The following is a 14,111-nucleotide window of genomic DNA, read 5'->3' on the forward strand; positions in this document are numbered from 1 at the left end:
GCACCTGCTTTAGAATGTTAGGATAACTTTGGGCCTGGGAACATTTCAACATGACTATTAAGGGTGGAAGGTTGAATTTATTGGTTAGATTAGGGTAACGTTGTGACAAGGGTCGTATCCATTGGGGAATTAAATGAACGAGTGCAGTGTAGTACTTGATCGCGTCGTCAAGGGAGCTGTAATGATCAAACAGTCGTACTCCCGGGGGATCGAGCCGAATAGGGCATGCACATATCTAGGGGTTAATAGAGAACCTGCTTTGATCAGGGTACTCTGAAGGGTTACTGAGCCAAGGAGGGCCTTGCAGCCAAAATTTATTCTTAAGAATATGCCCGACAGCGACACCACGGCGTGCCAGGTCCGCAGGATTGCTATTAGTGGGGACATGCTTCAGGTTAAGATTACAAGTTAATTTAATGTTGATTATCTCCTCCACACGGTTAAGGACGTAAGGGGAGTTACTTTTAGAATTATGGACCCACTGGAGGACAGTTGAAGCGTCGGACCAAACAGTGACCGAAGCGTATATGCCAGGGCGCAGTTCTGACAAGTGTTTGGCTAAACGACAGCCCAGTAAGAGCGCAGTTAACTCAAGTTTGGGAATGGTTAAACTTTCATCCATTTCCAACATGCGTTTAGGGGTGACTCGGGCTTTAGCCGTAAGGAGGCGAGAATTACCTTCATGGGTGACTATATAAGCAGCTACTCCGAAAGCGAGCTTGGAAGCATCGGCAAAAATGTGCAATGCTGGTTGACTGCCATCATGCGAATTACGAGGGACTTTAATTTGTTCAAGACCTTTGTACTTTTTGATGATATCACTCAGTTCTTGAACTTTCTCAGGGTTAATAGGGGTGTCCCAGCCCTTGTCAGTCATCCACAGTTTTTGAATGAAGAGTTTGCCTATAATTGTAACAGGAGAAATAAGACCAATAGGGTCATAAATGGAAGAGAACAAGGACACGACCTTTCTTTTAGTGTTGATGTGGGAATGACTTATCTCTAATTCAGGGGGTAATCTAACATTCAAGGTATCATTAACAGTATCCCATTCAAGACCGAGGTAATCATGAATGCCTCTTTCTGTGAAATCGCTGTTAAGAGGGGCATTAGTCGTCCATTTAGCTAACGGCATGTTAGCCTTTAACATAAGTGCCTCAATGAGGGGCCTCTCACTCAGAATGTCTTTGGGGTCGACATAACAGCGTTGAAAGTTATCAATATAGAAACTGGTTTTGAGTGTCGACGCTAATCTACTGGACTGACTGTCCAAATGATGTTGGATAGTTTGGTTAAGCAAGTAGGGGCTCGAAGTGGCGCCAAACAGAACGACTATGAATTGATATGCAACGATCCTTGTCATTTGTGGATCTTCAAAGAAAAGAAAGCGACAGAAGTCTCTCTGTTCTGGGACAATCTCTATGCGAAAGAATGCCTCGGAAATATCTGCAGTTAAACCAAAGGGCTTCTCGCGAAACATTAAAATCAGTGATTGAATCTTCGATGCAAGATTAGGTCCTGTGTACAGAGAATCGTTCAGAGAAAGTGAATTTGGGTTCGACCTGGATGAAGCGTTGAAGACAATACGTATAGGGGTGGTGGCTGAATTCTTAACTACGGGATGATGCGGTAAATAATGTACTTTTCCATCAACAGGGGTGCCTAAGGGGACAGGCTCAATAAAAGTTTCTTCAAGATACTCATCCACAATCTTACGGTAATCAGTAAACAATTGGGGGTTTTTTGATTTTTTGACTAACATGAGTTGGGCAAAGGCTCTAGCATTGAAGCGGGACGCTTATCAATCTTGAAAGGTAGCTGAACAACATACTTTCCAGAAGAGATCAACTGCTTTCTCTTCAAGATGGCTGAAGGGTTCTTTAGTGATACCAATGGTGTCAAGTTTCCAAAGGTTTTCAACAGGCGGGTTTATAGTCATATGCGAGTCAACATCAATTCGGTTAATGGTAATTGTGACTGCGCTGACATCTCTTGGCTCCACGTCAGGACGTGACCAATCAGGCAACTCTCCCCATACCACGTAACCGGCGGGAGTGCTAAACAGGTTTACACCTTGGATATTATGGGTACGCTTGAGGAGCCTGGGAAGATAATCGGCACCGAGAATGATATCAATACCGGCAGCACTATCATCGGGATGTTGATCCGCGAGCCGAATTCCATTAGCTTCTAGCGTACGGACAGTATGGGTGTAACCTGGCATATTGATGCCTTTACCTACATTGGCACTAACAATAGCCACAATCTTATGTTTCCGTCTGCCGATTTTCATATTAAATTGTACTAGATCAGAACTCTTAGAGGGTTCGGTACAATTAAATGAGTTAAGCTGGAACACCATCTGTCCAACAGGTTTAAGATTTAATGATTTAACAACATTTGGGTGCACAAAAGTACGTTGTGCACCACAATCTAGAAAAACTCTTGTGGAGTATTTAAATTTACCGGAGACTAATTCGGCATTGAAAGTCGGTAATGTGACTGGGGTGAGGTCATTAGGCTCAACACTCGCGTTGTTGTTGCGGATACAAGCAATGTGATTGAGGTTTACCACTGTGGTATTGATACTGGGAGGGATAAGGGGTTGCATGTCAGGGGGGTTATTAATGGGAGGTCTAATGGGTTGCATGTTAGGGGGGTTATTAATGGGAGGTCTAATGGTTTGCATGTTAGGGGGGTTATTAATGGGAGGTCTAAGGGGTTGAGAGTTAGGGGTGCTGTTAGCAAACCCACTAATGGGTTGGATGAAGTGGTTGGATACTGCAAGGATATTTAGGCATACAGGCAATTTATGAGCCTGCTGACAGTTCAAGCAAGCAATGTTTGCATTGCAGTAGCTGGCAAAGTGTTGAGTGGAAAAACATTTTGTGCAACGATTCATTTCTCATATCCTTGATATCCTACTTCTTGAATCGGGGAAATGGGGACATTTGGATTGCACGTGGTCACTATTGCCACAAAAAATACATTTACCTCTAGCAGTCCCGTTACTGGGGCCAGTGATAGGCCATCCATTTGATCGACTTGGAGTCGTTTGTATATCCACGGACCGTACAGGCCCGTTATTAACTTTAAGTTTAGGTACATGATTGTTCACATTGGAGGAAGGATGTCTAGGCTGGTTAAGTGATTTACCGGAAAAGCGTGAGTTTTCATAATGGTTGGCTCGCGCGGGTTTATCATAGGTATTAGGTTTGGGGCCGTCGTCAGGGCTGGTCATGAGCTTCATCATTTCCTTCATGCAAGTATGAGCATAAAGGGCACTTTTCATTTTGGCCAAGGTTACTTCCTCGCGATTGTAATATCGGTAAACTATACCTAGATGGAAGGGTTTGAGCTTACTAGTGAAAACATGCTCTAACATTACCTCTGGTAAAGACGACCCAGTTAGCTGTACATATTCAGTCTCCGTGTTGTTCCATACCATGAGGAAACGACGAAGATCAGTGCTATCATCATTAGGGGAGGATGCTTTATAAAATTTATTTATCACAAGGTGTTTAGTCAGAATGGGGGACTCATACTCTCGCTTAAGACTGTCTATCGATCTTTCATAGAGACCCTCTGTCCACACTTGGTTACCAAGAAGGTTACGCGCTGGTCCCTCAAGGGTACGCAACAAAATCTTGTATTTTTCTGTAGGAGAGTACTTGGAATTTTCATGTACTGTCTGGCGAAACAGACTCCACCAGCCGGACCAACACTCTCTACGACCATCGAAGGGAGGGGGATCAGGATCTGCAGCGACTGAGACGCATATAAACTGAGGGTTAGCGTTAGGCGCTTGAGGGGGATTTGAAGGCTTGATTTTCCCCTGTGTTACAAGTTGAAGGTGCATCGTTTCTGCGTCAGTTAACAAACTGACAAGATCGGTATAACTAGACAGGACAGTGGGGTTGTTCGAATGAGGTTCCACAAAGTTTTAAAGTCCCTAAGTTCTCCAAGAACTCCACTTACTTTGTTTTTACAGTGCTCTAAACCCTCAGGGGTTGTACAGGAAAAATCTATTGAGGAAACAGCTTTCAGAGTTATGTTTGCCTCTTCGTAAATGAATCTGAACTCCTGCATTTGTTCTTCAAGACAAGCATTAAGGTCTAAAGTAGCCGGCATCTCCACAGCCTGCTGTGGGAGTTTAATGTGACTGTCTTTGGCCGCCATCTTGGGAAGACCAAGTGTACGATGGTACAGAAGGTACACAAAAAAAAAAAAATCATGTAGACAAACAAAGTCAAACTTAAATAACACACGGCACAGAGAATGTTACAAACAAAAGGTCACCGAGAAGGGCACAAAGGATAAGGATAAATATAACCTACCTATTACGGGGAACAGTAAACCAAAGCGTGAAATAAATTAATGGTTGAGGGGAAAAATGAACAGATCAAAATAGCAGCTCCAAAGCTCACAGTACATACGGAAAAACGTGCAACATATACCGATGATCCGAACAAACAAAATGAAACCTGAGTTCTCCTTCAGGGTAGAACTTTCTGGCTAAAACGCTTGGTTACACAGGTGCCTTTATTCGTCAAAGGTTACCATAAATTACGTCCTAAAACACTGTACATCTCGTTACCTATCAAAGTCTGGGCTTAATCATTCTAAAAATTGGCTAGTGTGTGAGGTTTTGAGGTACGACTTGACCGGGTGATGATTATGTAGCGAAAACGCTACAAATGAATTTATAATGTTTAAAATTTCCTTATTCCACAAATCAATGGTGTCAGATCCAGTTCGAAGGACCAGTGGTTATTCATTTAAGTGTGGGAAATAATTCCGGGAAAGGCCTCCCCGTTTCTGATTTCCGGACCCGAGCCTGAAGGATAGAACGCCAACACTCTCACACTTGACAAACTAGAGAACCGCAATGAAGACGGTTTGCTTTCCCTACACACATTTACGTCCAAAGATTATTCTATACCGGGACTGTCGGCACCGATATCCCCTTCATGTTCAGACGCTACTCCAGTGCGCAGAATAGTAAATCCCAATCAAATGTGCTTGGACTGAATCAGTTACGTTAACGACAGTTTCAAAAAGAGTTAGGGGAGCAGTACTGTAAAAGTCAAAACGTCCTAAGGACCACTGGGAGGTAATACCGTAGGACATTACAATAAAGGATTGACACCGATAGCTTTAGATTGACGTAAATATAAACTTACCCTTAAGTCATATCTCACCTCATGTGATAACTCTCACCTCATGTGTTATAACTCATTTAGTCATTTCAAAATGTAAAGGTCAAGTTAAAAACAGTTAATAATTTAACCTAAAAATGGCGTTTATTTCCATAAAGTACAACAGGAATTTTCACCTAACTGACACAGGAAAAACAGCAAAACTACCTAATTGAAATTTGAATAAAGACCGCATGGCATAAGAAAAATGAAAAATGCCAAGAAAATGGTCAAATCAATTAAATCGTAAATCAATAATCAAATGACTAATCAACCAATGAAAGTAAAAATGGTGACTGAAATAATACCAAAAGTTCTACTCACTTCTTTGAACACATTCCTCTCGGGCAATAAAATTTCAAACTTGATAGAGGGGAACAGGAACACAACTTATGTTAATGGACACGCCACGAATGATTAAACCAGACAGTTTGAACATGACTTCCTAGCTAAATGTGCACATCGTCAAATACAGGGTAGAAAAAAAGGGGGGGGGGGACAGTTCCTTGGCCAAAGTTGAGCACCGTTAATTTGTACTCATGCTCTTGAGGCTTGATTGAAGTGGAAGCATCTTGTAAACTGTTAACAACACGGTGCATCTTCAGTTCTGCACAGTCGTGTTTTATCTTCGTATGCCTATCTGGTAAACAATGGTTCAAAGTAAGGCATACTGTTGGTCAGTAACTGGTTGACCAACAGGTAGTTGTACCGACGTCTATGTTAACGACGTCACAGATGAAGAGGCTATATCTACGTCCGTCTTCCACGCTTGCTGGTTTTTAAGTAGGCCACTCACACGCTTCTGCCTCCCGCCGTTGACCAGGTTCAAACATGTCGAGTTCTTTTTCTTCAAATTTTCATGAGTACGTGATTCGGTGAAGGGTGCTTTTTATAAATACAAGGATCATTCTTAAAACTCCAGGGGAAAGTAATTATAAAGAAATCCTACTGTCTGGTTTATAAAAATTAATATACATACAAAAAAATTAAGTGGCGTTTAGTGATGTTCAATAACACAGAAAACAATCCTAGCTAAATAGACTTATAAATAGGTACTGAGATGTAAATAGCAATAAGCTAAGATCAATGAGTTACGTAAATTAAAGAGTTACTTAAATACAAACCAATTGTGGTTAAACATCCAAAGCTTCAAGAGCATTTGGAACAGAACGCAACCAAGTGCTGTTTTCTTAAAAATTGTCGACGTCGGTTGCATCATCAAGCAATGTACTGTGAGCTCACGAAATGAGAGAAAATCATCTATAGAGGAATGAGGTGATGAAAGGTAAAGCATTACAGGGGAATGATGGACATGTTAGCAGCAATGAATATTTAAGGGTATAATAATGAAGGTTACTCTCGTGAATTTTTCTCCGACTTATTACAATTATGATTCTAGGCCTGTTGGTGTGGGCCGATAACAAGACCTTCAAGAGGTTAGCCTCCCAAAACTGTCCAGGATTCAATAAAATATGAATACACTTTACAAATTTATTACAAAAATAACTATTTAATAAGGAAGTAACACACTAAAATATTTGAACTAATTGATAAATGAAAATATCTCCCTTAGGGGTCTGTAACATATGCCCGTGGGGCACTAAGTCCACGTCGGACTAAAATTTTTTACTAAATACACTTAATCTCAATATAATACCTAGGCAGAACACCTACCAAGGTTCTCTGACGTATCTTAGTAAATAAATCTAATCCCCAATCACTGGGATCACAAAGTTACAGACAGATATAAATTACACTTCGCACTCAGAAAAAGACTAGGGGGAACCGACCTGGTTTCACACGGTTTGGAGCGGAGACAGAGAGAGTAACAATAAGAACTTACTTGTTTGGGGGATATAGGCAGAGAGGACGACCGTAGCTCTGGACAGCTCCGAAGAAAACTACGACCTCCCACGCTAACTAAAGTGTCCTTGGGAGAGGGGAGGGAATTCTTACGTTATTTATTCATAAGGGGTCTGATAAAGCTTCTTCATCGACCACAAGACGGAGAAACTGTTAAAGTCTTACTTCAGATCGAAGGATGAGCTTAATGCTTCGGCTGAAGGCCATAATTTGCTGTAATCCACCAAACTAGAGAGTCCTTGGCTCTAAACATATACATCGATATTTTTATCGTGGTGCAATAATACGAGATGATTTTTGTGATTCGTAAATAACAAATACTTAGTTTCTCTGACACCCGCTCCTTCCCCAATAGTTGGTTAAATTCTATGCCCCAATACTGTCATGTATTGGACCATAGTCATTTGCAGCAACGCCCGCGAGATCTTCCAATCTTACCCAATTTAACGTAACGTTTTTGGAGTTAAATGGCGGGACTTTCGAATGATCAGTTCGAAACTCCCGTCTCGGATCCTGTTTCACTTTCACTTGCCTCACTTACCGCATTGTTATCACTATTAGCGTCATTATCCAATGTGTCTGTGGCTGGTTGTCGAGATGTCGTAGCCTGAGCCATCTCTTGGTTGTCCCCAGACGTCTCAACGATCCCTGGCATTCCTGCTGGCAAACTGTACGCACCCTCCTCTCCGTCGTCGTCGTCGTCTTCTCCAGCACCATCATCAGAGGGGGCAATTTCCAGGAGAACCAGGTGGCTAACAGCTCGCAGGGACTCGACATCCTCAAATAACACCTTGGCTGAACGCACGACTCCGTCGTCATCAGGATATGTCTCCACGACATGTCCAAGGGGCCACGTAGCTCTTTTTTGATTTTCTTGCTTGACCAGCACTACGTCTCCGGGGTGCAGCTTGGAAGGTTCCCCAGATCGACAGTCGTGTCGGGCTCTCAGGGCACTCAAATACTCCTTTCTCCACCTCTCTTGGAAGGCCTTCAAAGAGTCTGTCAGTTTTATGTAACTGTCACGAAACCTCCGGGAGGTGAAGGTCGCATTGAGGTGGTCCTCCGGCAAGATCGGTGCCATGAGGTGGACTGGGTTTCCTCTCAGCAAATGGGAAGGGGTGAGGACCTCATCCTCGCACTTGTCGCCGCTGTACATTAGAGGCCTGTTATTTACCACCGCCTCTGCTTCCTTCACAAGGGTTAGTACGTGGGCGTCCGGCAGGTACTTCTTCCCGAGGGCTATCTGGAGGGTACGTTTCGTCACTCCGATCAGGCGCTCGAAGAACCCACCTTTCCAAGGTGCACGGGGCATCTGAAAGCGCCAATCTATGCCAGTTCTCCTCAGGAACTGCTGGACTTCATCCTCTTCATAGAGTCCCTGAAGGAGGTTGCTGGCAGTCTTGAACGTTTGATGATTATCAGATGTGATGAACGACGGAGCACCGTGGGTAGCACAAAATCGTCTTAGGGCTAAGACGAATTTTTCCGCTTCCAGGGAGGGGCAGAAATCGAGGTACACGGCCCTGCTGGCCATGCATGTCACGATCAGTATGTAGCCTGGCCGCGTTTCAGTCTGTATGGCCGCTGTGTGGTCCACTCCGACTGCTGTAAAGGGGTTCGTTAGGGTGATCCTTTCCTTCGGTAGGGGGAGGGGGGGGTTGATGGTGGTTGTCTCAACAGGGGCTGGAAGGCTAGCTCACATTCTGGACACTGTCGCACGGTCCGCTTCGCAATGGAACGTAGGCCCGCCGCCCAGCATTTCTGTCGAAAGATACCCATTAGTGTATTCACGCCACAATGTAAGTGCAAACGGTGTAAATATCTTAGATAAGCCCTAACTAAGTGCCCTTTGGCTGGCAAGAGAATTAAATGTTTAATTTCCTATACTTGGGACACTTGTCCCCTAGTGCAAATTAATTTATCATCTAACACTAGATTTAATTGTCTGACAAAATTAGTAACTTCACGAGGAGGTCTGACTCCGCCCTCCAAGTAAGCATAGACTGTAGGCAAATAATGTTTTTGCTCTAGTTGGACAACAATACTGAACGGATGCCGTTTTAATCTGGTAAACCTTTGGATTACCCCAGCAACTCTCAACAAGAATTGGAACTCTACTTCCCTCTGTAGAATTTCCCATATCTCTCCTGGTGGGACAGGTCTTATTTCCTCCCTCATTTCTTGTACCGCCGCCACTATGGTGTTTTCATGGGTGGGATTGTCCTCCTCGTACAGAACAGGCTCTCCCGTGGTCCTCAAGAAGTCTGGACCGTTCCGCCAAAGATGGTTATTTAGCAGTTGTTGCGTCGTTGCTCCTCTGGACAGGACATCAGCAGGATTCTGTTTGCTTGGGACATGGTTTAAACTGAAACGGCAAACCTGATGAAGAAAAACAATCTCCGCCACTCGGTTAGATATAAATATGTTCTTGTGGTCTTTGGCATCGGGAGATGCTACCCATGCCAACGTGACCTTACTGTCGGTCCACATGACTATCTCTTGTGGCTCTATCAGCTCTTTGAGTGTCCTAGCTAATCTGCAGCCTACCAACAATGCTAATAGTTCTAGCTTGGGAATTGTCAACTTGTTCATCCCCCTTGGAGTGATCCTCATTTTACTAGTGAGTAGGCTTACCTGATTGCAATTGTCCCTAGTATATGTTACTGCGCCATATGCCTTACTGCTGGCATCGGTGAATACATGGAGATCTAAACCTTTCTTACCTACCGCTCTTAGAAATGTGATGTCGCTCACTGCTTTCAATTCACTCAACAACTCATTCGCTTCTCTAGCTTTCTCTCTCTTTAACACATCATCCCAAACCACGTTATCCTCCCATAGTTGTTGGAGGAAAAGTTTTCCTCTTACAAATAATGGGCTTATCAAACCTGGAGGATCCTAAATGGAGACCAACATGGAAAGTACCCTACGCTTCATAGGTACCCATCCCTCCCCCAATTCACTGATTCTCTTACTTTCTGTCACACACAATCTGTCGACGTCCCGGGCCCATCGCAGCCCAAGCACATTCACATTCACCGGCTCACTCCACTGCTTCTCGCTATCGAAGGCTAAGTGATTGGACGCCCATCCTTCTAAAGGCATCCCAGCCCCTTTTAAGATCTTATTGACAGACTCATGCTCCTGCCTCATGCTCTCTAGATCCTCGAAAGTACCAAGATAATTATCTACGTAAAAGGACTTCGCCAAATCTGGCCTACCTTCCCTTTTGAAATGATAATTTAAAACTTGTTGCAACAAAAACGGACTCGCCGTGATGCCGAACACCACGACTCTAAAGGCGAAGGTGAGCGCTCGACCTGCTACCTCGCGCCACAGAAATCGTGTGTATTTGGCATCACGGGGATCTAACAAGACACGGTGGAAGGCCTTGCTGATGTCAGCTAGCATGGCATATTCGTTCAACCTGAACCTTATAAGCAAATGATCTTCTAATTCTATCAGATTGGGGCCAGGTAAGAGGCATTCATTCAACGATTTATGACCCTTGGATTTTGCCGAGGCATTGAACACGATTCTGAGGGGGGTCGTGCGGCTATCTTTCTTAATTCCAAAATGCGGAATATAATACCCTTCAACCTTGGGTTCCTTCACTTCTGATATAAAGCCTGCTTCAAGATATTTATTTATCACTCCCTGATATTGATCAAAATATTCCCTGTCCTTCATGAACTTAGTTTGCAACGATTCAAACTGCGCTACAGCGTTTCGATAGTTCGTATCTGGCCTAGCATCCGACCCGAATGGTAGGCTAACCTGATATCCCTCAGGTTTCTTTACAACACTTTGTGACACCTTTCGCATGGCTTCCGCCTCGCGAACAGTATATTGCTCTGATGGGGCGATGCCAACACGGTCCAAACGCCACCACTCATCTACGTCAAACTGGTATGGTTCACTCGCAATTTTACATACTCTGAGCGTTTTCACCTGTTCGATCCTTTTCCCTTCCAATAGCCACTGCGGCACATTCCCATATGGCGACATACCATTATGGGTCAGGAAAAGATTTATCCCATCAACCTTCTCGATGCCTATGATGAAGTAGCTAAAATAATCAGCCCCTACTAAAATGTGGACATTTTTCAGCACATCGGACTTGTTCTCTGGATTGGCTAATGTGACTCCCTTACTCAACAGATGCTTTCTGACTTGTACATAACCAGCGTTATGTATTGGGACGTCAACGTTTTCGTGCCACCAGCTTCATTCGTAGTGTTCTTTTTCCTATCTCTACCCTACAGCTTACGACATCATATTATCCACTTATTTCTGTGGAGCCAAACGGAGCTATGTTCAATGCTACCCTTCCTACCACCGGTAGGCCTAATTGTCTCGCGGTTTTTGCAGATATGAAGCTCTTTTGGCTTCCTGAATCGAGGAATAAGCGGACTCGCTTGCTACCTTGTTTATGATTGACTTCGGCCATAGCTGTTGGCAAAATGGTACATGGGAGGTCCATGTCGGACGTCTGTGCGATCTTTGCACTTTTGCACTGTTTGGATTCCACTTTATCTTTAGATGGGCGGGGGCAGTTTTGTGCTGTCGAGGTGTCGCATTTACTACGGGGTGGGAACGTTGTAGACTGACTACTACTATTACTTGGAACTGATTGCGGTCGTCTTCCCGCACTATAATTATCACAAATGGCTGTGTGGTGGTTAGCATTACAATTTTTACAAGAGTTTGGGACGGGACACTTATCACTTCGATGACCAGACTTGGTGCAATTGAAACAGAGGCCCCTTTTTAGCAAAATGCGACGTCTGGCAGCCACGTCAGTTACTTGGTGGCCTCCGTGAGGCGGGTGCCGTTCGTTACAAAAGGGACAAGAATTATTGTGGATGGGTTTTGACTTCGCTCTTACACTGATGTCTACTCTCTTGTCAGGTTCAAGTTTATCTCCTCGTTGCAAGGTTTTGTCCTCGAGCATTCTGATAATGAAATCTATCGCGTCAAAGAACTCATCTAACGTATAGTCACACTTTCTTAGATGCTCGACCACTTTCCTGTAGAGCTTCCCTTCGGACAACATTTGAATAATGAAGCTCATGACCATATCATGGCCTATATCATTACTACTTAGCCTCTTGATTTGCTCAATCATAATCGTTAATTCGAAACGGAACCTTTTCAGCTCTACAGGATCTAATGAGGGTACAAAGATATTAGCCAACTTTCTGTGCAAAATTACGAGTGTCTGATGGACATTACCATACTGTTTATCTAAAAGATCCAACGCTATTTTATAGTTCGCGGCGGGTACACTTAGGGATTTAACGATCCTAAGCGGCTCCCTGCCTAAGGTCCCCAACAGATATGTGAATTTAGATACATCATCTAAATCTGCTCTTCGATCTATATGTATCGTAAAGAGCTCTCGATATGAAGCATATTCCTGCACTTCCCCTTCAAACGTGGGGAGAGGCAGCGGTTTTAATCTGGGGAGGGAAACATTCCCCGTTGGAGTGACTTTCACTCTGTCAATGCGATTATATAGAAGGGTAGAAGCTCGCGTAGTTTCTCCCAACATGCGCCTGATTCGGGCTTCTAAACTAGGTTCTAGTTTAACATATTGATTCTTGTACAGCTCTCTTAGCTGTCTTACCTCCTCTTGCAATTCCGTGACCAGATTCTGGTACACTGATTCAGAGTAGGTTTTAACTAATGCACGTTGTGTTTCACTCAGTAAGTCGACTATGAGGCCCATCGACGCCTCGATGTGTACGATCGTGGCCACCGCCATTTTGACTAACTTTACTCTATTCCAGGGGGGTTTGGCAAACTAGGAAGAAAGAGAATTATATTTATGTTAAGAAGATAGGGGCACAAAAAACTAGAGGCACAAGTGGTCGATCGCACATCGGGACGCTGAGGGCTTTAATTGTTATGTCTCTCCCTCTCTCTCCTATTAGGGGTACCCTAAAGGATCATACGTCACTGATTTCCTTTCAAGCTCTGGAAGGCACCTGTCATCCAGTTTGAAGGACCAACTGTCGTGAATTTTTCTCCGACTTATTACAATTATGATTCTAGGCCCGATGGTGCGGGCCGATAACAAGACCTTGAAGAGGTTAGTCTCCCAAAACTGTCCAGGATTCAATAAAATATGAATACACTTTACAAATTTATTACAAAAATAACTATTTAACAAGAAAATAACACACTAAAACATTTGAACTAATTGATAAATGAAACTATCTCATTTAGGGGTCTGTAACATGTGCCCGTGGGGCACTAAGTCCACGTTGGACTAAAAAAAAGGACTAAATGCACTTAATTTCAATATAAAACCTTGGCAGAACACCTACCAAGGTTCTCTGACGTATCTTAGTAAATAAATCTAATCCCCAATCACTGGGATCACAAAGTTACAGACAGATATAAATTACACTTCGCACTCAGAAAAAGACTAGGGGGAACCGACCTGGTTTCACGCGGTTTGGAGCGGAGACAGAGAGAGTAACAATAAGAAGAACTTACTTGTTTGGGGGATTTAGGCAGAGAGGACGACCGTAGCTCTAGACAGCTCCGAAGAAAACTACGACCTCCCGCGCTAACTAAAGTGTCCTTGGGAGAGGGGAGGGAATTCTTACGTTATTTATTCATAAGGGGTCTGATAAAGCTTCTTCATCGACCACAAGACGGAGAAACTGTTAAAGTCTTACTTCAGATCGAAGGGTGAGCTTAATGCTTCGGCTGAAGGCCATAATTTGCTGTAATCCACCAAACTAGAGAGTCCTTGGCTCTAAATATATACATCGATATTTTTATCGTGGTGCAATAATACGAGATGATTTTTGTGATTCGTAAATAACAAAAACTTAGTTTCTCTGACACCCGCTCCTTCCCCAACAGGTGGTTAAATTCTATGCCCCAATACTGTCATGTATTGGACCATAGTCATTAGCAGTAACGCCCGCGAGATCTTCCAATCTTACCCCTATTTGACGTAACGTTTGTGGAGTTAAATGGCAGGACTTTCGAATGATCAGTTCGAAACTCCCGACAGTTACAAAGGAAACAAAA

At 43.6% G+C, this 14,111-nt stretch overlaps 1 protein-coding gene across 1 annotated transcript; it reads right to left on the reverse strand.

Moving 5' to 3' along the window:
- Nucleotides 1–11,340: 11,340 nt before the first annotated feature.
- On the reverse strand, nt 11,341–12,828 carry LOC137654105 (uncharacterized). Its single transcript, XM_068387744.1, has one exon. It carries the CDS (start codon nt 12,826–12,828, stop codon nt 11,341–11,343), a length of 1,488 nt encoding a protein of 495 aa, XP_068243845.1.
- Nucleotides 12,829–14,111: the final 1,283 nt, after the last annotated feature.

This window comes from Palaemon carinicauda, chromosome 15, assembly GCF_036898095.1.
Source record: "Palaemon carinicauda isolate YSFRI2023 chromosome 15, ASM3689809v2, whole genome shotgun sequence".
NCBI lineage: Eukaryota > Metazoa > Arthropoda > Malacostraca > Decapoda > Palaemonidae > Palaemon > Palaemon carinicauda.